The sequence below is a fragment of the Nicotiana tabacum genome, chromosome 21 (genome assembly GCF_000715075.1).
Source record: "Nicotiana tabacum cultivar K326 chromosome 21, ASM71507v2, whole genome shotgun sequence".
Lineage (NCBI taxonomy): Eukaryota > Viridiplantae > Streptophyta > Magnoliopsida > Solanales > Solanaceae > Nicotiana > Nicotiana tabacum.
In genome coordinates, this window is record NC_134100.1 from 87,214,862 (window position 1) to 87,240,542 (window position 25,681).

General features: G+C 37.0%; 2 protein-coding genes across 3 annotated transcripts; one reads left to right on the forward strand and one right to left on the reverse strand.

Annotated features, from left to right (window-relative positions):
- The first annotated feature begins 2,338 nt into the window (after window positions 1-2,338).
- On the forward strand, window positions 2,339-6,230 carry LOC107775960 (protein DETOXIFICATION 41-like). Of its 2 annotated transcripts, none has more exons than XM_016595766.2 (8): window positions 2,339-2,687; window positions 3,384-3,928; window positions 4,440-4,526; window positions 4,605-4,661; window positions 4,760-4,998; window positions 5,405-5,523; window positions 5,646-5,732; window positions 5,932-6,019. In XM_016595766.2, the coding sequence occupies exons 1-8, from the start codon at window positions 2,385-2,387 to the stop codon at window positions 5,974-5,976; spliced, it is 1,482 nt and encodes a 493-aa protein (XP_016451252.1). In that variant the 5' UTR covers window positions 2,339-2,384; the 3' UTR covers window positions 5,977-6,019. The 2 variants fall into 2 exon arrangements, with proteins under 2 accessions (XP_016451252.1, XP_016451251.1); XM_016595765.2 differs by having other exon boundaries at window positions 2,340-2,687; window positions 5,977-6,230.
- Window positions 6,231-6,406: 176 nt separating this feature from the next.
- Window positions 6,407-11,550, reverse strand: LOC107775961 (polyamine oxidase 2). Its single transcript, XM_016595768.2, has 10 exons — window positions 10,947-11,550; window positions 9,439-9,554; window positions 9,243-9,331; window positions 9,029-9,142; window positions 8,744-8,831; window positions 8,497-8,582; window positions 8,289-8,391; window positions 8,044-8,141; window positions 7,514-7,943; window positions 6,407-6,990 (listed from the first exon to the last, which is right to left on the reverse strand). Exons 1-10 carry the CDS (start codon window positions 10,984-10,986, stop codon window positions 6,688-6,690), a joined length of 1,467 nt encoding a protein of 488 aa, XP_016451254.1. The 5' UTR covers window positions 10,987-11,550; the 3' UTR covers window positions 6,407-6,687.
- Between the last annotated feature and the right edge of the window lie 14,131 nt (window positions 11,551-25,681).

A 25,681-nucleotide genomic window follows, 5' to 3' on the forward strand; every position in this document is an offset into this window, starting at 1 on the left:
AATGTATGGTACATCATGATACTTTCTCCACTTGAAGTGCAACAGATGGGCAAAAGAGGGCCTTGACCTTCCAATTAAGTGCTGTCAAAAAAACATAGGCTCCCTATCAATGCTAATAGCTGTGATGATTTCTTGAATCAGAAATACTCATGTAATATTATGAATAGGACGGATACACCTGTACTTAAGAATGGACTAAATCACCTAAAGCTCTTGTGTTCAATTTTTAGAAAGGTGAAATTGAATTTTTTTTTTATACAAGATATAATATTGTTACTCAAGAATTGTTATACGCACCGACAGAATCAATGTTATAGTGTTGTTTAACTATGATGATAAGTTATTTCCTCTTTTTTCTTTTTTGGGTTTCAAATCATGTTTGCTATAAGTAGTTAACACCGACAAATTCACCTGTAGGGAAGATTAGTATTTTAGATTTAGGATCCTTATAGGGTAAGAAAGGTCGTTTTATATGTGGAGGGCACTCTATATAAGCCTCAAAAAATCCAAACAAGCTTTCTGATTCGACGCTCTCCAAATTGCCCCGCCAGACAAGCTCACCCCAGGCATGATCTATAATTTACTGAGTATTCGGTATAACTCACGCATTCGTGTTTAAACCAGAGCAGACGAAGTAACACGAATATCTCCGGTAGTTAGTCTATTTCCATCAGCCGGCCGGTGGGAGCGAGAAGTTTGGGATATGTTTGGTGTTTCTTATCAATCATCCGGATCTACGCCGTATATCAACAGATTATGGTTTCGAGGGCTATCCATTACGAAAAGACCTTCCTCTGAGGCATAGTTTGGACAAACCCGATATTCAAATCAAAAGCCGAAATTTTTTGAATTTTTGGTTTGGATTTTTGAATTATGGATTGGATTTCAAATTTAATTTTTAAATTTTTTGGATATTGGATTTGGTACTTCAGATTTGTAGATATCCAAAAATCCAAAAATTTTATACTTTATATTTAGAGCCCATTTGGATTAGCTGATTGTAAATAGCTGATAAGCTTGTAGTGCTGAAAAGTTTTTTTAAATGCTGAAACTGATTTTTAAAATAAGCATTTACGTGTTTGGATAGAAGTGTTGAAACTGATAATAAGCAGTTGATGTGTTTGATTAAAAAATACTGATAAGCTATTCTTTTGTTAAAATGACTAAAATACCCTTGAATCTTTTTCAAAAGATTATAAATTAAAAATTTCTTTGTAAAGAAAAGAATTAATAACGAATATGGAATGAAGAGAAAGTTAAGAAATTTATTTTGGGAAAAGTATTTTGTGAATTAGAAAATATTATTAAGGATAAACTAGTAAAAGTGTTGGTCAAACTAAAAGTGCTTATAAGTTGAAAAGCCATAAGTTGGGGGTGACCGGCTTATGACTTATGGCTGATTTTAGCTTATAAGCACTTGGCTTATAAGCACTTTGAGTGTTTACCAAACGCGTAGATAAGCCAAAAGGTGCCTATAAGCCAGTTTGACCAGCTTATAAAGCTTAACCAAACACCCTCTTAGTCTATTATTCATATGCCAATAGTAATAAGTCAAATCTCCTACTCATTAGACCTTATCTCATATATTCAATACTAATTACTAAATTACTATATACTTTTTACTTAGACATAATTTTACTATTGCTACTTCCTATTGGCCTTATTAATGTCTTTATTGTATTTTCTTGATAATGACTTCCTTACTTAAATACTTTATTTGGATGAATGCAGTAAGAATGAGAAACTTTTTTGGTAATTTAAACATGAATACTTTATTTAGATGTTCATTTTGTAAGAAGAAAAAACATCTAAATTTATAGGCTCAAAACCGAAAATCCGAAATATACAAACCGATTAATCCAAAAATTTCGATCCAATCTGAACTTATTTGGATTGGATTTAGATTGTCATTTATTTAATCCGAAAATCAATATCGAGACCGAAATTTGCATATTCAACACCTGTCCCTACCCTTAACGGCCGCAGACATCTTAACCCGAGCTTGTAAAAGAATCATACATTGTCAATGCACATAATTTAACCTCCTAATAGTATCAACCACTAGATATGTGTCCTTTGCACCTAACTTTTTTCACCACTCTTTTTAAGTTAAAAGAATCCATACCTAAGCTTCCAACTGACCTATAAAAATACTTACAAATACACTGGTTTGACTAGCTACCCTTTTCATGGTAAAAGAACAAAGAAAACATAAAAAAGGTCAAATACTAGTCTATACCTTAGTCTCAAACAGGACTGGTAGTTGCACCTGTTCACCTTAGTGAATTTTGTACAAAAATATTTACATCTACTCAAATTATGTTCCTTTAAATGCATATAAAGGGTGCATTGTTAAGAGACAAAGACAGGGAGAAACAGGACTAATGGAGGACCAGCCACTGCTACCTAGTATACTTGACATGAACACTAAGTTATCAGACATGTCGTCGGACGAAATCGAAGAGTTCTTGGAACACAAGAATGTGTCTTTCAAAGGGTATATCAAGTTATGTGCATGGGAATCAAGACTACTTTGGCTTTTATCAGGGGCTGTTATTATAGTCTTGATTTTTAACTACATGCTTGGTTTTGTCACACTCATGTTTGTTGGACATTTTGGTTCATTGGAGTTAGCTGCTGCTTCCATTGTTAGTGTGGGAATTCAAGGCTTTGCTTATGGTGTCATGGTATTTTTTGTTCCTTTTTATATGTATGCTTTTGTTTTGGTTGATCAGTAACTGCTGAGATAGCATAAGCGCGGCACAGTGCACCCACTACGCGTCAAAGTCAATATATTTATATGTATATAAAAAGTTATAAAGATTATTGAGAGTTATATAAATAATAGTAAATGATACGCTTGCTACCTTCAAATCTTTGATTCACCTCTATCATATAACTTTTGACTTCGCAAACAATGCTAGTTTTTACCACATGATCACTTAATAGAGTTTGTTTTGTTAGATAGATTGTAATATATAAAGGGGGAATTGACGAGCTCATAATATATCTGTTAAAAATAGAGTTGGTTTCATTTCTATAAATTCTGATTTTTGTGAACAATGGCTAAGCTGATTAGCTTGGCATTGTTGTATCCCGAAGTAACTTGTTTGTATCCACCTAAATAATATGCAACAACAACAACAACAAACATACTGTAATCTCGCAAGTGGGGTCTGAGGAGGATAATATGCACGCATACGTTACCCCTACCTTAAAGAAGACAGAAAGACTGTTTCCTGTAGACCCTCGTCTTGGGAAAGATAAAAGGAACACCTAAATAATATGCATGCAATATTATTCTTTAAGGATAGTGGTTAATTCGCGTGTCGAAGTCTTTCTTCTTACTTTCTGGTATTGTATTTCCTAAAATGTTTCAACAGTTAGGTATGGCAAGTGCTGTTGAGACAGTTTGTGGCCAAGCATATGGAGCAAAAAGATATGCAGTTATGGGAGTAATATGCCAGAGAGCAATTATCTTGCATCTTGGAGCAGCATTTCTCCTCTCATTTCCATATTGGTTCTCAGGGCCACTTTTTAAAGCAATAGGGCAATCAGACACAATTTCTGAACAAGGCGAATTATTCGCCCGTGGATTGATCCTTCAGCTTTATGCATTTGCTATAAGCTGCCCAATGCAGAGGTTTCTGCAGGCACAGAACATTGTCAATCCTATGGCTTATATAGCTGTTGCCGTCTTCGTTGTGCATGTTCTGGTTACTTGGCTAGTGGTTGATGTTTTGGAATATGGTCTTCTCGGAGCTTCTCTCGCGCAGAGCTTCTCGTGGTGGCTGTTAGTCGTTGCGCAATATCTTTATATAAATTTTAGTCCTTTATGCAAGGAAACTTGGACTGGTTTCTCTACTGATGCTTTCAAAAGCATTTGGCCTTACTTCAAGCTAACTGTTGCCTCAGCTGTCATGTTATGGTTAGTTTAGATATTCCAGAACCCATTTCCCTCTCAAATACTAGACCTGTCAAGTGGCCTGGGCCGCCTTAACTGGCCCGGCCCGCCTCATGCATTAACCGACCTGGTTCTTAAGGGGTCGTTTGGTTGGGAAATAAGTTATCTCATGATTAATTATCCCGGGATTAGTTATCCTGGGATAGTCCCACCCTCCCATAGTGATCAAAAAACACTACAGTCCCTGGGATAACTAATCTCAGGATTAGTTATACCACGATTTTATCCCAACCAAACATGGGATAAACTCATTAGTTATCCTTTATCCCTCATACCAAACGAGCCATTAAGCAGCTTGGGCCGGTTTCACATATGTGACCCACAAATTGGGTTCGGCCCGGGACCACATAGTGATCCGTAGCCAACCTGGTCGGGCTAACTGAAATCCGAATGCTCAGCAGCCACTAGTATACACTGGCTTTTGTAAAATCTATGTTCAAGTAGTAATAATTTTAAGTTCTTTTTCTGAATGTAGCTTGGAGATATGGTACTCTCAAGGCCTAGTGCTTGTATCAGGCCTCCTTCCAAATTCTACAATCTCATTAGACTCCATCTCTATCTGGTAAAAGAAAATTTTCCTTTCTTGTTCTGTTTCTTTAAATTACTTGTTTAGGCTCACAACTTCTAGTGGCAATAACAGCATGAATTACTGGAACTGGGATATGCAAGTCGCGTTAGGACTAGGCGCTGCAGCCAGGTATGTTACAGTATACGCCTAAAGAATCGGTTCATTTGGGAGCTAAAAGAACATCATTATTTCAATAGTAATGTACTGGTTAATACTCTTATTTGCAGTGTTCGAGTTAGTAATGAGCTTGGAGCAGGACATCCAAGAGTTGCCAAGTTTTCAGTGATCATAGTGAGCTTGACAAGTATCCTGATCAGTACAGTTCTCTGCATTATTGTGCTGATATTCAGGATTGGATTAAGCAAACTCTTTACAAGTGACACTCAAGTCATTGAGGCTGTCTCAAATTTGACTCCATTACTTGCCATTTCTGTTTGGTTGAATGGCATTCAACCCATTCTATCTGGTAAAGAAGCTCTAGCAATTCTTGCTCTTTGAAGAACCAATTTATTAAAGGTTACTATAAGTTATATGCACTGATAATGCAAAAATATTTACGGGAATCATGTCATTTGAAATGGTAACCTTTATAATTTATGTTCCGCCGCACCTGTGTCTGATCCTCAAAAAATAATGCACCTTTTGGAAGATCCGTCACAGGTGCTGCAGCATTTTTACAGGATACAAGCATCATAGTTTATAATTATATTGATCGGTAACCAGAAGAAATTTTAAGTTACTTGCGGTTAAGCTATTCTGATAGTGTGAAAACTATTTAGTCAGTACATATAACTTAAATCCTTTATTAAATTTTAAGTTTTCTTGAATCTGATTACAAGCAGTGAATTCTCACAATTTCTTGCAAATATTAGGTGTGGCTGTTGGTAGTGGATGGCAAGCAGTGGTAGCATATGTCAATCTAGCTACTTATTATTTTATTGGCCTCCCAATTGGATGTATTCTTGGCTTCAAAACAAGTTTACAAGAAGCAGTGAGTTTATTTCATTTTTTTTTCTTATTCTTAACAAAATTGGATAATCAGAAATTCTGTTTCTCCTTCTTTTCTGGCCTTTTGCCTACACACATACAAAATCACTATGGTTTTTCTTTCAGGGAATATGGTGGGGTATGATTGCAGGAGTTATCCTACAAACATTCACATTGTCTGTTTTAACTGCCAGAACAAACTGGAATACTGAGGTAACTTTGCTGCTCCATTTTCATTACTTCACCCTCGCCCCGACATTGACATTGGCATTAGCTAATGATTTAGTGAATTCAACTGAACCTATTGCTTTCAGCTCGATCCATAAGTTACATATGCAAAAAACAAATATGCTTGTGTGTGTATGTGTTCGTGTTTGACTATGAACTCACTGACTATAAATCCGGAATGCAGTCTCCTATACATGTTACCTACTACAAATTCTCAACTGAAATGTAGGTTGCAAAAGCTGCCGCGCGCTTAAAGGAAGCTGGAAATAGAGAAAGTGAAGATCTTGCAGACAGCCCTTGAATAGAGTTTCTGCTCACAACTCTTCATAACTATTTTTTTCATGACAATCAACGAACATTTTGACAATGAGTGTTTGCTTTCACATCAAAATGCATAAATTTTCCTTGAAAACTTGTCACAAATTCTTCAAGCCCCAGCTTCCTTGGGGCTGGGCGATTGAAAGATGAAAATCTTAAAGATCATGGCACCAGCAAGTATTTTTGGTTGTTAATCAAGTATTTTATTTGGTAAGTTGAATTTTACCATAAGATACTGGTTCTTACTATATATGTGATGAGAAATGAAAGATGAAATGATTAGTGATGCATCTGCCAAAATGAAAAGAACCTGCCTTGGGAAATGAATACACCTCATTATGCAAAAATAAGGTAATCATAAGATAATCTTCTTAAACACAAAAATTCAGAGGTATAACTCAGTGTCACTACAAGCTGCAATTCACAGCTATAGCTACATATTACAAAAATGTCCTCTATTACCTAGTTCACCGGGGACAGACTACCCATGTTAGCTGAAAATTCATTTAAAACCTGTGATTTCAACAATTTATCGCTAAGCAGCCAGCCACATTGTGTCAGCTCAATCCCATATGGCAACTAATTTATAATGTTTCTGGTTCTGTATATCAGAACCTAAGAGTTACAATCTGGAAATCAAAATGGGAATAAGTGTTTCCTCACCCATGACTGGCTCGAAAATATCCAACTCTCCATGTCGCTCCAGGACACGCATCCTGCAGTCCTCAGCAGCCAGCAATCCAGTTGAATATGCACCATGTACAGAACCTGGGTAATCCGTACTCGTTGCCTCCCCAGCAAAGAATAGGTTATCTACTGGTACTCTCAGCCTTTCATATAGATCATGGGGCTTCCCAACTGTATCATAGCTATATGATCCCAGTGAGTTTATGTCTGTTCCCCAATGAGAAACAAGATACTGAATCTGCATCAAGACCAGGAGCATAAAAAAAGAGTTAGATAATGTCATTATCAGGATAATATAACTTTCATCAAAACATCATACTTATAACAATGTAACGTGGAAGGATTACTCAAACGAAATTGCTTCAACAGTCCTCGGTATGATATCTCAAACCAGTCAAATGCTTTTCTTGCAAGAATTAGATATTGGTTTAAGACAGAAGTTTTAGAAATTCAGAAGCATAATGTTTGACCAACAAAACTAATGGTTAAAGAAAGATCACATGAAAGATGCTTAAGACAATTAGTCAGGCTTCTTGAACTTTGACATCCAGAGAATGAATAAACTAGAGGGAGATTTCCATTACTAAAACTTGTCAGCCACTAACATCTTGAGGAAGCGGCAAACCATCATTGTATAATAAAGAGTTAATTCAGAGAATGATGCTGAGCAAACAAAATAGAAAAGGGAATTTTCAGAGCAACGCAAAAAATGTAAAACCCAAAAGTTATGCATGGGAGCAAGAAAGGAAGTGTAACATTACAGGAGCAGTCGCATCAGGAAGGATCCTCTTAAGTTGCTTAAATGCAAAATTAGCAGCAGCCTCATCTGACAGTTCCCCGATATCGCGGGCCAGTTGTCCAGCAGGCATATAAACAAGGACAGGATGGCCAGTAGCTTTGTGAAGATTAAGAAAGTAACTGCACTCATATGAGCTTTCTGCAACTACTCCCAAGAACTCAACATTTGGCCAGAAGACGTCTTGAAAGTGCAAAATAATCTTGTTCTCAATTCCTACACCAAGTTCTTTAATGGCGGCCTCTTTCCATTCAGGTAATCTTGGTTCAAACCTGATGCAATTTGATTTCAGAACACCAAGAGGAACAGCAATAATGGCAGCATCGGCTACAAAAGAACTCCCATCCTCAACTGTTACCTTCACACCATTATAACGTCTAACAACTTCTGTAACCCTGAGGAATGATTCCAAGAACAAATGAGTCATAGGAACTGCTAGTGTCCTTTGTTTCCAGCAGGGGGTGAGGGGTGGGATGTCAGGGAGATGTTCTTTACCTGTGACCTAACCGAATGTCAAGCCCTTTTGCTAGTGTATTGATGACAGGCTTATATCCCCGGACCATAAGACCATGCCCACCAGGAAGCAATTCTTCCTGTATATAACAATCATGAAGGTGAGCATTTCTAACATCAGCAAGTTCCTATAACCAGATCAAATGCCTATGAAAGACAATTGTCAATAAGAAGGTGAGCATTCCTCCAACAAGTTAACTCGGTCAAAAGGAGGCAAGTAAACCAACCTGGTCCCAACACTTGAGTGATATGGTATCTGCATCTGCGGCAAACCAGCCTTCCATTCTGCATAGGTACCACTGCAACACCTTATGAGCAAGGCCACTCAACCTGCATTAACAATTTTCGCTTAGTAAAAATTTTAATGCTCTTTTTTCCTCTTTGGGTGATTCGGGAAGTTGAGTCAATATGTCAACAAACAGAATTAAGCAGGACCTTAAATCAGGTCTCCTTTCGAAAACCATTGATATAGCACGACTGATAGACATGTCTTCACTGGATTCTTGCCTAATTTGATCAGTCTGCAGACAAAGCGAGTCAGCTCATAGTCAGAAAATGTCCACAATACACATACTTTAAAGACATGGAAGAGGGATCCTTTCCTTACGAAACTCGTAAAGAATTAGATATTTCATATATCATGACTCAGAAATAAAAGTGGGTAGAAAAAGGGAGAACATGCCTCCTTCAAAATGCTCTCAAATGTCTCGCCAACCTTTGCAACTAATTCCTGACAAACTTGATTTCCATCCATGTCAAAAAGCCCATAACTGGACAATCACAAGATATGTTAGTTGATTATTTTACATGCTTAGAAAGGTCACAACCCCAAAATTAGCAATCACTTGTTTCCACACTTGCACATAATGACATGTAGAAGCATATCAACTTGATCATGTAAGTATTTATGCATAGATTTGATGCATATTTACACACATGAAAAGCAAGGAGAGCTTAGAGTATAAACCTTTCCAGATCATGGTCGTAAAGAACTGAATTGTCACCACTTGTACGATAGAGAGGCAATCCTAGTTTTCCAATAAGAGGTGCCAAAGGATTCTCTTTGCAGACGCCATGCAACCTAAACCAGTTAAAATCTTAATATCCATTGGAAGCAAAATGCATATGTTTACTGTGTAATAAACATAAAGTCGAATCTTCAAAAAGCAACAATTCACTACCATGATGCACCCAAGTCAACAGGAAAACCAAAAGAGTAATCAGTGTGAACTCGGCCTCCAATTCTATCTCGTGATTCTAACACAACAACCTGCAAGAAAATATCAACTTCATGATGCACATCCACCATCACCATTATAGTAAATAAAAAGTCATAAAATGGTCATATTTCTACTAATACATATTTCCAGGGCATACCTGAAATGATTCATCATGAAGAGTACGAGCAGCTGCAAGTCCTGCCATCCCACCACCTATTACAATAACAGATGGCGAAGCCACATACCTCCGTCCAACATTTGAGAAGCAAGGAGCTAAGGAGAAAACAACTCACTTAATAAAGTTTTTTACCAAGAAAAATGAAAGCATCCATAAGATTAGAAATAACAACAACAACAACAACCTAGTGTAATCCCACAAGTGGGGCATAAGATTAGAAACAAAAATGTAGAAATTCATGTTTGAAGTGATCACATGGACAGCCAAAACAGGTCACAAAGTCTTGTATTAGTATAAGAAAATACGGAATGGCCTACTGCTTGCTTTTCTTTTTTTTGTGCTTCAGATTCCAAACATATGAAAGGACTATAATTATCGAGTGTCTTGTCCCGTATTCCAGTTTTAATCAGGAACCCATTTTTGCTAAAATCACCAAATGTTGCCTCTTTGATAAGCAGGATAGCTGCTAATTTGGCAAACAAGAGCACAAAGTGTCTCCTAAATGGCGGGTAAGCAGTAAAAAGGTTTGCGCACATGCTATAAACCTGGTCCAGACATAGAAAATCTACTAGTACCGCGTTGTTATTATTGATAAAGAAAAAGCAACTACGCCTCAGTCTATTATTGATAAAGAAAAAGCAACTACGCCTCAGTCCTAAACAAGGTCCTAAACAAGTTGGGTCGATGTTATTCTTGATATGGAGGACGAAAATTATGCAGCATCACAATCACAGAAAACCGTTTAAAAGCATATTCCTCACAAGTTGAAAACTTCAAAAATGATTTTCTAATTAAATAAAACCAAACTGTTGTTTGCTGACATGTTCCAGACCTGCTCTGCCATATAAATTCTACTAACTTATTACTCCCTCCATACCAGTTTATGTGATATTTCTTTTAGTCTGTCCCGGAAGAACGATAAATAATTTAATTTTGTACTTCTATTTTACCCGTAATGAGATGATTTATAATGACAAATACCTATGGTTTCTTCTAGACCACAAAGTTTTTAAAAAAAAATAAAAAATTATTAACTTCGTACTCAGCCAAACGGAGGGAGTAGTGTTATTCTTGATATAGAGGACCAAAAACAGGTGACGTCACAAACTGTTAGAAAAGCATATTCCTGCAAGCTGAAAACTTTAGAAGTGGATTTTTTTTAATTAAATAAACCAAAAGGTTTTCGTTCTGATGCTGCAGTATACATAGTTTTAATTGATAAATAAATCAACCGTCAATGGGCTTAATTCAGCTCAAATAATGCAAAATTGAACTGTTAAAAACAAAAAAAAAAGACTGAATTTAAGTAATACCTAGAAATAAATCTAGAATGTAGAGTCAGCAAAAGTGTTTTCTATCATAAATAGATTTTTTAAACCTTTTACATTTTTTAAAAATCTTCCCACCGACAAAAATAAGTACAAACTTCAATTTAAAAGAGTAAAATTCGATTAAAAATTAATTATTAAAACTTTAAAGAAACGAACCTCTTTGGAGCTGACGACTACTCTTGTTTTGAGAATCCATGGCTAAAAAATGCGATTAATTGGAAACCGACCCAATAAAATTAATTGGAATTAATGGGATTAAGTAAGATTATCGTTAAAAATCTTATCTTAATAAGAATCTCAGTATTAATGAGTTGTTGATACTACAATTATTACTCCTAAAAGTGAAAATCTGAGGGGAAAAATGGAGAAGAAAGATTAAAAAGAAAGTAATGAAGTGATTAGAATTTGAACACATGCGTATCACAAAGCTAACGCACAAAAGCGAGAAGGGTAAAAAGGGCAAAAACACCAAAAAATGGGGATCGAAAGTTAGAAATTCTCTCTCCTGATCGGAATTGAAACAATTCTACGGAATTATTCGAGAATTCCGTTGAATTAAGAATTGTTTGATCTGGAGAGAGAATTGGGATTTTGAGGAGTGAAATTGAATCAAGAATTTTTTTTGGAAATGGAATTGGGAAGACGAAGGGGAGAAGAAGAAAGAAAAAGCGTTGGGATTTTTATGGTTTTACGGTTGGTGTTTCCTACGTAGACGTGGAAGGAGGTGACTGAATAAGAATATTCTGAGATTCGAACCGCCGGTGGAGTTATGATACGAGTATTATATAGGGATTGTTACACAATTAACGGATGATTTATTTTTTTTAGTCGATATAGATGGAATATACATGATTATATACACATATATAAAATATATCAACCGATTATTTTTAGTTTAAGATAGTAGTTGGGATCGCTTAAATTTAAAATAGCTTATCGAGATATAATATATTATGTGTACAATATATTTTGTGTATAATCATAAAATATTGGCTAAGAAAAATAAATGATGAGGTGGATTATTTGTACAAGGATCACCAAAGATTGTGATGGGATGGTAAGTATTCAATCATTTTTAATGAAAGATTTTCAATTGGAGCCTCGCAAATCAAGTCGCATGTGGTAAATCTAAGGAGGGACTAGTCGGCACGAATTTAAATTAGTCAAATCCTAAAACAGATATTAAACACAAGAAAAAAGGTTAGTTATCAATCTAGTTGTTTTTGTAAATGTTAATTTTTCAAATTTTATTTGTTTTCCTCTTGATTTTTGGGTGGTATTTTTTTTTCCTCTGAAATAAAACAACAACAACAATAACAATAATCACATTGGGATCCCACAAGTGCGAGATGGGGTGGATAGTATGTACGCATATCTTACTCTCACTCTAGGAAGGCAGAGAGACTATTTTCGATTAACTCTCGACTCAAGAAAGAAGAAATAGAGCAGTAGCAACAAGCAATAACCATAGAACGATACTGAGAAAATCGAAGCAAATGATAGTGAGAGAACAACAGATAGCCGGAAAATAACTAAAAGAAAATAGTAGCAATAAGCATTAACAACAGCAGGATACCAAGAAACCGAAGCGAAAGATAAAAAGAAAGCAGTAGGTAATAAAAGCAATCTAAAATCAAGAAAACTAACAGACTAACATCAATACTACCGATAAGGAAACGAAAAATGCTCGACTATCTACTAGTCTTCTACCCTAATTCTTGACCTCCACACCATCCTATCAAGGACCATGTCCTCGGTAAGTTGCAGTTATGCCATGTCCTGCCTATTCACCTTTCCCCAATACTTCTGTGGCCTCCCTCAACCTCTTCTCATACCCACCAAGACCTACCGCTCACACCTCCTCACTGGGACATCTATGCTTCTTCTCTTCACATGCCCGAACCATCTTAGTATCACTTTCCGTATCTTGTCTTCCACGGGGGCCACGCTCACTTTTACCTAAATATCATCATTCCTAATCTTATCTAACCCGGTATGCCCGCACACCATCTCATCATTCTCATCTCTACTACTCTCATCTTTTGAAAATAAGAGTTCTTGACTGGCCAACATTCTGCCCCATATAATATAGTCGGTCTAACCACCACTCTGTAAAACTTACCTTTAAGTCTCGATGGCACATTCTTATCATACAAGACGTCGTATGCTAGCCTCTATTTCATCCAATGTAACACTCCAAATATTTACTAATATTTATATTTTTGATTGAACGTCTTTATAATGAGGAGATATTTTTACTTCTCACTTCCTAAACGTGAAATTTACAATACATGAAAAATCTTTACTCTAGGTTGTGTTAATATTGACAAAGAAGTTTCATGGTGTTACTATGTGTAACACTTAATATTCTTTTGATGAATTATTGTTAAATACATTATAATTAAGTTTTGGGGTTGCCACCCTTTTGTATTTATCTAAGGATATTTAGTAGTTGGGCAGCCATTTTTATTTCATATTTATCCAAAATTCTTAAAGATAACTTTGATTGACTTAGTCTTCCATAAACTCCCCATTTTCATTCTTTTAAGAAAAAGAAAACCCCTACCATCTCTCCTTCTTATCACCTGAAAACTTCATAGAAACTACTATAAATTTCCACTAAACCAACCAGCAAAATTCGTTCTTGGTGAAGCTCAAGTTGCTCCTCTCTTTTGTGGTAAGTTACTAAACCCGATTTTATACTAGATAGTTATTAGTTTTTTCTTCATATCTTTTTGTATAGAGCTCTGTTTTAAGTGATCTAAGACTTTCTGGAAAGCTATTTCATACATCTATAACTCTTATGAAGGAACCAAAACTTGGTTTATTTTTTATTTATCCAAAAAGAGGTGATGAAGTACAGGGCAGGTGCTGCCCAGATTTTCTGTTTTACAAATCATCCATATACTACTGTTAGTAAGTTTAGCATAACTTTATATGCTTTCTCAACTCTTGAATCTTGAACATTGTTATTGTTATTTGAAAATACTTTAAGGGTTGATATTTGATACTTTTGATATATTTGTTCGTTTGTTTTAAATTATGTTTCATTTGAGCTACCTATGACTGAAAATGGGAATTGGAGAAGTTAATGGCTCCAAGCCCAAAGTTTATACGCAATAAGCTTTATGCTTAGCGATAGTTGTTTTCTATCGTAGGTAATGTACAGGATGAAATTTGAAGACGACCTTATGAAGTAGTCTTTTGGGAGCACTTATGGAGATCACATTTGCATATGCATCATGATTTTGTATAGTTTTGGTACTTGTACATGATATAGATGTCGCACTTATATATGTTATTTGGAGGCTTGGATATTAAGACCAAAATCTTGTAACTTGAATTTGATAACTTATTTTGTTGTTTTAAGGTGTGTTTATAACTCAAGTCTTGTAATATGTTAAATTTACACTTCGTCTTATAAATATATACAAAGGAAAAAACTAGTTTTTCTTTTTATACCCGATAGATTAAAATTTATGTACAATACAAACTTGCAGTAATGTCGAATGAAAGTATAATTTTGTTAGAAAGTTGCTTTAACGTGTTGATTATTCAAGAAGGGTTATATCACTTTATGTTGAAATTTTGACATTGTATTTCATTTTAAAAAATAAAATAAAAATTATGAAGAGTATTTTCGATTGTACTTTGGACCTCATCGCATGGGCCTATTTCTGCTACTAAATTATTTTAAATATTTTTTTAATTAATATCTTCTTAATTTTGTAAGCAGTAAATTAGATTTATTTCGTAAGTAGCACCCTCCCAAAGGGGTTGCTACAAGTTTTGGTATCAAAGCCTAGGTTTGTGATTCAAGGATTTTTTTGTGATCGTACCTAATATTTTTGTTATTTAATTTCTTAAAAATGACTTGGAGATTATAATTTTTTGCATACTTGTTTAATGTAATTTGATGTATTACTTGTGCATATGCATCATGTACATGTCCCTAATGCAGTGTGATCTTATCTTTTATTGGAATTTTAATATGGCCTCTTCTTCAAATAGAGTTATTGAATTCATTGATGAAAGCGAGGCCCATTATAATGCTCCACCTCACCTCCAAGAAGGAGATGAGGTACATTTACCTAACCTAAATCATCATCGTCTTAGTGAAAATGAAGTGGGCAATAATCCAAGAGCAATGGGCCATAGTACTCTTATTATGACTCATCCATTTCAACAGATGGCTGAGTTCTTTCGTCACTTGGCTGGGACAATGTCAGAACCTAGTGACATAAATTTTGAGAAGATGGGGAAAATGGGTGGAGTTGAATTTGAAGGCACTACTGATCCCACGATAGCTGAACAATGGATTGAGCGCATGCAGAGGGTCTTTGAATAACTAGAGTGTACTAATGCTACCAAATTTAAGTATGATATCTCTCTTTTACAAAAAGATGCCTATGATTGGTGGGTAAGTGTGCCAAATGCAAAAGCAAAACCTCTGGTGCTGACTTGGGATGACTTTGTGAAAGCATTTCGTGCGAAATATGTCCCCTTGTCTATTGTGATGCAAAGAAAAAAGAGTTTCTGAATTTAAGACAAGGGAGTATGTCTATTGCAGAGTATCAACAAAACTTTGTCAGGCTTTCTCGCTATGCTGGAGGTATTATTGATGGTGAAAGAGACAAGTGCAGAAGATTTGAATGGTTACATTCGAAAATCTGTGGCAATCTTGCAACTTGAGGATTTTTCCAAGCTAATTTGAGCTGCTCTTACTTGGGAAAGAATTGACAAGGAAGAAGCTAGTATGAGAGAAAATAGGTTTAGGAAGGGTAATTCAGATTATGGTTGTCCATCCAAGAAGGAAAAATTTGACTATTCCAAGACTGAAAGTGCACAGCAGTCATTATATCATAAGCAGAATAAGCCAAATTTCTCTACTGCTAGTACTCCAAGTTATGGCCAAGGCAAAACTTATACACCTACTTGTGCACAGTGCGGAAAGAATCACTATGGTGCCTGCAGAAGAGCTTCTGGTGCTTGTTTTAATTGTGGAAGTATGGATCATAAAGTGAAGGATTGTCCTAATCCTAATCCTCTTTTGTATACACATACAGAGGGTTCAGTTCAAAAGCCTATCACTACTCATTCTCAAGCTAATAGCGGTGCAAGACCTACAAATATACAGGCGGCGGGTTCGGTGGAGCTAATCAGGCTAGTGGGTCGAGATCTACTGCACGAGTCTATGCTATGAGATAGAAGAATTACCAAGATGGCCCGGACGTAATTGTTGGTAAATTTCACTTATTTGGCATATCTGTTGTTACATTATTTGATCCTTAATCTTCGCACTCTTATGTTTGCTCATCACTTGCATTTCCCGATACTGTTAAATCTGTGAGACTTGACTTTGATATGCTGGTCACGAGTCCATTAGGTCATTATGCCATTGTTAATAGGATTTACTGAGATTGTCCATTCATGATTCAAAATCTGGTCTTCCCTGCAGACTTGCTTGAAATGCCCTTCCAATACTATGATGTTATTGTTGGTATGAATTGGCTCCATAGGCACTATGCATTGGTTGATTGTAGGTTGAAGCAAGTGACTTTTAGAACTCCTGCATACTCACACATAGTAGTTCAAGGAGAAAGATCATTGACAACTAATATTATTTCTGCGGTCTTGGCAAAGAAGATGATTTGTCAAGGTTGTGATTGTGAGCACCTAATTTTTGACCGTGCTTGAATATTTCCCGCGTCCCAGGCGTGTCCCCACACAACTTTTCTTTGTCCCCCACGCGTGTCCCCACTTTACCTTGTCCCCCGCGCGTGTCCCCACTCTACCTTGTCCCCCCATGCTTGTCCCCTCCCCACCATACCTTGTCCCCCCATGCTTTGTCTCCCCCATGTTTTATGTTTTGTCCCCCATGCTTTATCCCCTCCATGCTTGCTTTGTCCCCCATGCTTTGTCCCCACACTTTGTCCTTCACTCACAAAATCGGCCCCTATTTTCTGCTTAAAAGAGAAAGCAAAGACAGCCCAAAAACGGACCAAGAAATCAGCCAAAAGACAACCAAAAATTGCTCCCTAAAACCAGCTCAAATCCCACCCAAACGGGCAGTAAAAGGGGATGCAAACAGCTACAAATCTCGACCTCCTGAACCCAAAAACGGAACTGAAAATAGCCATGAAAAAGCCACCCATCTCCAGCTCGTTTTCAGCCATGAAAAGCTGAAATTTCAGGTCGAAAATCGCAGCCAAAAATGCTGCTAAAAACAGCCAAAAAAAAAAACTTGAAAACTGTCCATAAATTAGCCCTTAAACCATCTCAAAAACAGCTGCAAAAAGTCCAAAAATAGTCTGAAAATCAGCCCCAAAACATCCCTGAAATTACCCCTGAAGAGCCATGAAAATTGTCCCCAAACCACTAACCAAAATCAGCTGAAGGTCACTCCAAAAACCAGCTAAAATAACTCCAGAAATCAGCGCAAAACACCGTTAACCACCTCCCGTTTCTATCGCTTCAGTCCATCGGCGGAGTGGTCATGTCCGGTTCGAGGCTTCCGATTGGGGTCCGATTGACAGTAACTAGTTTTTGTTTCTAAGAAGGTTCACTGTGAGATTTACTTCTTTCATTTTATTTTGTTCTTTTATTATGTTTATGAATACATGTTTTTTGTAAAATCTATGTGAACGAAGTGTGTTTTCTTACTGTTTGTTTTGTTCTGATTTAGTTGTTAAGTTTCATTATTAGTTTAGTTAGCAAATTTCTTATCCATGTGATTAAGTCCTTTAACTCAAGGTAGTATGTCAAAATATTACGTGATTAGTCTAAAAAATAATTCTATATTTTAATAATTAAAAGCGGATAGAAAAAATATAAAAAAAAATAAAAATAAAGCACAGTTTATCCAAAAAAAATTAATTCAAGCTAAGTTGTAGTCAATAAAGCGACCGTGCTAGAACCACGGGACTCGGGGAATGCCTTACACCTTCTCCCCGGTTAACAGAATTCCTTACCCGAACTTTGTTTTCGCAGACCAATAATAATAGAGTCAAATTTTCCTTTGACTAGGGATTCAAATAAAAGGTGACTTGGAACACCCCAAAACTCAATTCCAAGTGGCGACTCTGTAAGTAAAATAATCCCTACTCAAGTTTGTCACTTTAATTGGAAAAACTCACCATCCACAATCAATAATACATTTATCTTTTGGGGGTAGAAAAGGGGTGTGACAGCTATGGCGACTCTGCTGCGGAATTTAAGAATTCGAGCTTGTACATTGACTTTGTTTGGCTTTATTAATTTTTGTATATATTGTAATTTATTTGGGCCTAATGTGTTACTTGTCGAGTTTTTACCGTTTTGATATTGTTGAACTGTACATATAAATTGTATCTTCTCTCGCATTCCTCTGAGTTTTCTGATAATTAGTTATGTTGTGTTTGCCTACCAGCATCACAAAATTTATGTCTTGAGATAAAGCCAGTTAGCCTACCAGCTTCTGGTGAAGGATTTAGTCACACATGTTTAGGCGGGAGAGCCGTTAGCTAGCCATGCTGTTCTACTACTGGTAATGCTTGACGCTCCTCGGCTCGGGTTGTCTGCCCGGGTAAACCAGGTATAGATACCATCTCCTTTAGGATTTACAAACTTAGAAGAACAAGCCACAAGCAATGAATATCCCTAGTAGGCTACGCTTTATTTGCATCATGTGCATTTGACTTAGCAGCGATCGACACAGAGGTCGAGTTCTGTTTTAGGACAGGCTTTGTTGAGACTATTATGTCATGTTACGTGCTACTTGTTGCATTATTTGGGAGGCTTGCATGTCGATTGCTTTAGCATATATCAGTTGCACGAAGAGAGAAAAAAATGGTGTGATTTTGTGCATATGGTTTTTAAAGATTAATTTTCATAAAATAAAAAAAAAACATAGTCTAATCCACCGAACTACGCGGGTCTGATTCTCACCGGATGTGAGATACGTAGGCAAACCTCATCGGTTTCGGCCCCCAATTTTCAAAAATCCAAAAAGATATTTTCCTTTAATTGCTTCTTTAGAAGTTTCATTTTTTTGAGACAAAAAATCCAAAAATATTTTATTCCTTGTTTAAAATAAAAGTCTTTCTCCCATAATCAAAAAAATATATTTACTTTCTTTTGAAATTTAAAAAAAAATAATTCAAAATTCAAAAATATTTTTTTTTTCTTTTTTAGAAGTTTTTCTTTAACCAATTCCTAAACAAAAAAAAATTGAATATATTTTCTTTGCTAAGAGATTTTGTCGGATTAATTGTATATGAAAAACAAAAAGAGTTAGTTTATCTATTTTATTTCTGATCCACCGAACTACGCGGGTCTGATTCTCACTGGATGTGAGATACGTAGGCAAACCTCATCGGTTTCGGCCCCCCAAAAAAAAAATCCAAGAAGATATTTTCCTTTAATTACTTCTTTAGAAGCTTCTTTTTTTAGACCAAAAGTCCAAAAATATTTTTCTTCCTTTTTTTTTTTTAGTCTTTCTCCCAAAATTCAAAAATAGCTTTTTTTACTTTAGAAGTTTTTCTTTCACCAATTAAAAAAAGAAAAAAAAACAATCGAAAAAAAAAAATTAAAATATTCTCTTTGCTAGGAAATTTTGTCGGATTAATTGTACATGAAAAAGAGTTAGTTTATCTATTTTATTTCTGATCCACCGAACTACACGGGTCTAATTCTCACCGGAAAAAAAAAAACTAAAAATATTTTCTTTCTTTTTAGAAGTCTTTCATTTGAAAAAAAAAAATCAAAATCCAAAAATATGTTTTTTCCTTCTTTAGAAGTCTTTCTCCCAAAAAATCCAAAAATAAAAATAATTAAAATCCAAAAAAAAAAAATATTTTCTTTCTCCTTTAAGAATTTTTCTTTTCAAACATTCCAAAAGAAAAAAAAGAGCTAGTTTATGTACTTTGTTCCCGGTATTCCTGAACTACGTAATGATCTGATTCATGCGGGTCATGATACGTAGGCAATCCCTATCGGATTCGATCATAGCCATAAACAAATTGAGTAAAAAAATAAAAAAAAACGAAAAAAAATTGAGTGAAAAAAAAAAGAGTGACAAAAAATAACAGAGAAAAACAAAGAGCGAAAAACAACAAAAAGAGAAAAACAAATCAAGATATGAAAAATAAATCAAAAAAAAAAAGAAGAAGAAGAGAGAGCCTCCCGAGATGGATTACCCATGTTGGTGAATCATACTCGATCTTGTTCCAAAAGCTAGTCAGGCTAGGTCTACTGTGGCCAGTAGCCCCGAACCGGCCAAACCCTGAGTCCCATTAGCACCAGGCTAATGCTAGATGTGAATACCACTCTGGAGCAGTCAGACATGATACAGAAGACTGTTAGACTCTTAAGAGAGCAGTGGAAGACCTCATCAATGTCAAGGAAATAGTGCTTAGGGATGAAGATGCCCTTAACATGATGAACAATTCTCTGCCTACTCACACCAATGGGCTAGTAATCGGAATGATCTGTGAAGATGAGGAATTTGATCTGGCATTGAAGGCCATTGCAGCCATTGCCGAGACAGAAGAGACACCTAAAAACGGGCGCCAAACCTGAAAAGTTCTCTGTCATATGGGAGTCTCGGTAGCCGGTCTTGCTATCTTTTCTACGTCCGAATTATTTCAGGATCTAATCCGAATATTTTTACTTCACTGCTTTGCTTTCTGATGTAAACCCTTCTATCTTAAAAACTTTAAAAAAAAAAATCAAATGAAATTAATATTTCATTGTCGGGGAATGTTTCTTTTCTTAATCTTGTCACTTTTCTTATTCTTTTTTTTTTTAGTTCTGTTAATGCAGATTTTAATGACATGACATGCTTGCGGACTTCATGCCCAGATCCTAAAACGTTGTCAGACCCCGAAATAATAGATCAAGAAACAAAATATTTTGAAGACAAGGCTTGTAAGAAAATTGGAACGAAGTTGAGATTCCCTCTCTTCGGATCATTATTGAAGCCGGGATTGAGGATAAAGATTGGGTCAAGAACCGATTGAAATAATTGACACTGATGAATGAAAAATGATTGGCCGCAATTTGCCACGGGCAGTTATGCCAACAAAGAATGGTCCGTGTCTACAACAAAAAAGTGCAGCCCAATAAATTTAAAATAAGACAACTCATTCTGAGACGTATCCTCCCAACTCATGAAGAAGCTAAAGGAAAATTAGCTCCAAATTAGAAAGGTACATACATTGTAATGAGAGTACTACAAAAGAGAGCGTTGTACCTGGGAAGCAACGAAGAAAGTGTCCCTGAAACAACCGTCAATGCAGATGCAGTCAAAAGGTACTATGTTTGACCATCTATATAGCATTAATGTTCTCTGATTGGGATGATGAAGGCTTTCATTCTCGCTATCCAAACACCATCAACCCTTTGCTAACCCTTTTGAGTCGGTTACTTTTCTTTGATTACCCTCTTTGGATCCTGAAAGTTTTAAAAAAAAAAGAGAAAAGAAAATAAAAAAAAAAAGAAAAGAAAAAAGAAAAGAAAAAAAAAACAACAAAAGAAAATCAAAACAAAGTGAATCGAACTACGTTCTACTTGATTCCGAAAGGATACGTAGGCAGCCTCTCTTTGGGGTTCAGTCACACCAAAATAAAAATCTACATTCCCCCAAAAGTTAAAACTGGGGCACGTGTTATAATGGTTCGGCGATGGTTTTGCCTAAGAGGTTCCAAAGTTGTAATTCAGTCCAAATCCTTTTTACCCAAATCCTTTCCAAGTCCTTCCGATCAATCAACGAGAATGTTCAAGAATTGGAGGATACAATCACTTGGATCTGATACCACCAAAATGAGAGAAATAAAATGAGAGGGTCTTATTGGTGAAAACCCTCACGGGCACCATAGGGCGATGACGAGCAAAGAAAATGAAAATGAGAGAGTCTTGTTAGTGAAAACCCGCAAAGGGCGCTATAAGGCGATGGTGAGAAGGGAATTGAGAGAGTTTAGCTGGTGAAAACCCGCAAAGGGCACTACTGATTGAAAAGAGGATCTTCACAGCCATTGGTATTGATAATCCTGGGCAAGGTTTCTAGGTTTCGAGGAAAAAATTGTGATGAATTTCTAAGAGTCGGACGGTTTACACAGATCAGACATCAAGTCCAAAAGGCATGTCATGTTCATTGAAGTCCGCATATACTCCAGATAAGTCATTCTTTCCTTCCCCGAAAGGGATACCTTTTGTCTAAATTCATTGTCCATTCCATCGTTTGTTTTTCTTCGAATCCATTTTGGTCTAACTCTGTTCCAAAACTAAGGCAAATAAGGGATAGCAAGACTGATTTACAGGGCTTTCGTTTGATAAAAGCTAATATGCAAAAAAGGCACCCAGACTCGGCAACGACATCAAGTTGACCCCGACTGGCCATGGCGGCCGATGCTTCGAAATCAAAAACTCTTGTAAGGATGAAATCAAATTGAAAGTGCCTACAAGGGCAAAATAAAATTGAAAAGGTTAAGTCTCAAGTGGCTAACCTTTTTGGCAAAGTTTGAAAAGCCAAAGGTTCCCCCAATGCTCTGAAATTGAAAGTGTTGAGGAAAGAAGTCAATAGTGAAATGCCACAAAGTAAAAATAAAGTTGAGAAGGTTAAGTCCCAACCGTGGTATTCAGGAAGTCATCATAATAAAGATGGGCACAAAGCCAAGCTGCCAAAGACATCAAGGCCACAAATCGACCACCACTTTTTTAAACTCACATTTTTTCTTTGTTTGCAGCAAGAACAAAGCAGTGCAGAATGTCAATTCGTAAAGGACGAACGTTACTAAAGGTAAGTTTTCGCAAAATCTCCATTTTCTTTTATTTTCAGCATGCATCACTATTGTTCATACATATCATTTTGGTAGCTTAACCCAGGTAGAACCTTTTCGCCTTGGGAGATCCAGCTCACAGTTCCGGGTAGAAGTGCTCTTCGCCCAGGTTGTTTTTCGTAGCTTAACCCAGGTAGATAGCTCATAGTTCCGGGTAGAAGTACTCTTCGCTCAGGATGTTTTATGTAGCTTAACCCAGGTAGAATCTTTTCGCCTAGGGGGATCCAGCTCATATTTTCGGGTAGAAGTACTCTTCGCTCAGAATGTTTTACATAGCTTAACTCAGGTAGAACCTTTTCACCTAGGGGGATCCAGCTCGTGTTCCGAGTAGAAGTACTCTTTTCCCAGGTGTTTTTACATAGCTTAACCCAGGTAGAACCATTTTGCCTAGGGGAATCCAGCTCATATTTGCGGGTAGAATTACTTTTCGCTCAAGTTTTTAATCATAGCTTAACCCAGGTAGAACCTTTTCGCCTAGGGGGATCCAGCTCATAGTTCCGGGTAGAAGTACTTTTCGCCCAGGCTGTTTTAGGTAGCTTAACCCAGGTAGAACATTTTCGCCTAGGGGGATCCAGCTCATATTTCCGGGTAGAAGTACTATTCGCCCAGGATTGGTTTTTGTAGCTTAACCTAGGTAGAACCTTTTCGCCTAGGGGGATCCAGCTCATAGTTCCGGGTAGAAGCACTCTTCGCCCAGGCTATTTTTTGTTGCTTAACCCAAGTAGAACTTTTTCGCCTAGGGGGATCCAACTCATAGTTCCGGGTAGAAGTACTTTTTTCCCAGGTTGTCTTTCGTAGCTTAACCCAGGTAGAACATTTTCCGCCTAGGGGGAACCAGCTCACGGTTCCGGGTAGAAGTACTTTTCGCCCAGGTTATTTTTCGTAGCTTAACCTATGTAGAATATTTTCGCCTATGGGGATCCAGCTCATAGTTTTCGGGTAGAAATACTATTCGCCCAGGATTGGTTTTTGTAGCTTAACCCAGGTAGAACATTTTCACCTAGGGGGATCCAGCTCATAGTTCTGGGTAGAAGTACTCTTCGCTCAGGTTATTTTCGTAGCTTAACCCAGGTAGAACCTTTTCGCCTAGGGGGATCCAGTTCATAGTTCCAGGTAGAAGTACTCTTCGCTCAGGATGTTTTACGTAGTTTAACCCAGGTAAAACCTTTTCGCCTAGGGGGATTCAGCTCATAGTTCCGGGTAGAAGTACTCTTCGCTCAGGTTGCTTTTCGTAGCTTAACCCAGGTAGAACCTTTTCGCCTAGGGGGATCCAGTTCATAGTTCCGGGTAGAAGTACTCTTCGCTCAGGTTGCTTTTCGTAGCTTAACCCAGGTAGAACCTTTTCGCCTAAGGGGATCCAGTTCATAGTTCCGGGTAGAAGTACTCTTCGCTCAGGTTGCTTTTCGTAGTTTAACCCAGGTAGAACCTTTTCGCCTAGGGGGATCCAGTTCATAGTACTCTTCGCCCATGTTTGCTTAATTTGGTTTAATCCGGGTAGAAGTGCTCTTTGTCCAGTCTTGTTTTTCATAGTTTAACCCAAGTAGAACTTTTTCTCCAAGGGGATTCAACATTATTTTTCCCAGTAATATAGGGCGTCAACCCTTGGTTACATTTCCTTTTCAGTAATATAGGGCGTCAACCCTTGGATACATTTCCTTTTCAGTAATACAGGGCGCCAACCCCTGGTTATATTTTCTTTTTAGTAATACAGGGCGCCAACCCCTGGTTACATTTGCTTTTCAGTAATACAGGGCGCCAACCTCTGGTTATATTTCCTTCTCAGTTCTACAGGGCACCAATCCCTGGTTATATTTCCTTTTCAGTAATACAGGGCACCAACCCCTGGTTACATTTCCTTTTCAGTATAGGGTACACCAATCCCCGATATCCTTACCAGTATAGGCTACACCAATCCCTAGCTGTGTTATCCAACATAGGATACTTCATTCTCTAGTTGATTTGAGCTTAAATGCATGGTACACCACTCTCATTACCTTGCCGCATTTTTCCAACATAAGGTACACCAATACTTAGTTGAGACATTCTTTTGGGATCATGACCTTTTCAGGATACACTATTACCGTTTTTTTTTATTTATTTACTTTCAATAAAGAAGTAGTTTAGAATTTTGTTACAATAACTCACGAAAATTTTCTAGTGAAAACTGGGGCAGAAAAATTTCGTTTGTTTGTTTGTTGTGATGTCTGAGCAGGTTTTACCTCGAGGCACAAGGTTCGAGATGAACAAAAGAAAAAGTCTCAATCCAAAATAAAGAAAAGAAAAGGAAAAGAAAGGGAATCCACATGCAGAAGCAGATGGAAAGGATACAGACTATTCAAGACATGACTGAAGTTACGAGCTTCATATTTTCCGTTTTGCTCAGAAGAAGCTATAAAAGAATGAACTAGCACTTACAACTACCAAGCATCAAGGTTCAGATCAGAGCTTGCATGAACAACCAGTCAAGATTCAAGATCAAGCTTCAAAAGACTTATAGATATGAATCTTGTAACTCATAGTTGATAGGCTTGTTTAGTTTCTTTCAATTTTGATGTAATAGCAAGACCACAGACCGGAGGATCGACAGAACCTAGCTCGACTTTCGAACTCATCACTCCATTATTTTTCTTGAACTACACGCGACCTGATTCCCTTATAACCCGGGATATGTAGGCTGTCCAAAACTAGGACTCGGTTGCACCTTTTTCTTTTATTTTCTTCCTCTTTTGAATAACGATATGGTCAAAACTTAGTCACATGTCTCACTTTATCTTTGCCTGAAAACTTTTAATGTTTCCTAGCAAAGAGGGGCTTGCTGTGAGCACCTAATTTTTGACCGTGCTTGAATATTTCCCGCTTCCCAGGCGTGTCCCCACATAACTTTTTTTTGTCCCCCACGCGTGTCCCCACTTTACCTTGTCCCCCGCACGTGTCCCCACTCTACCTTGTCCCCCATGCTTGTCCCCTCCCCACCATACCTTGTCCCCCCATGCTTTGTCTCCCCCATGTTTTATGTTTTGTCCCCCATGCTTTGTCCCCCCCATGCTTGCTTTGTCCCCCATGCTTTGTCCCCAC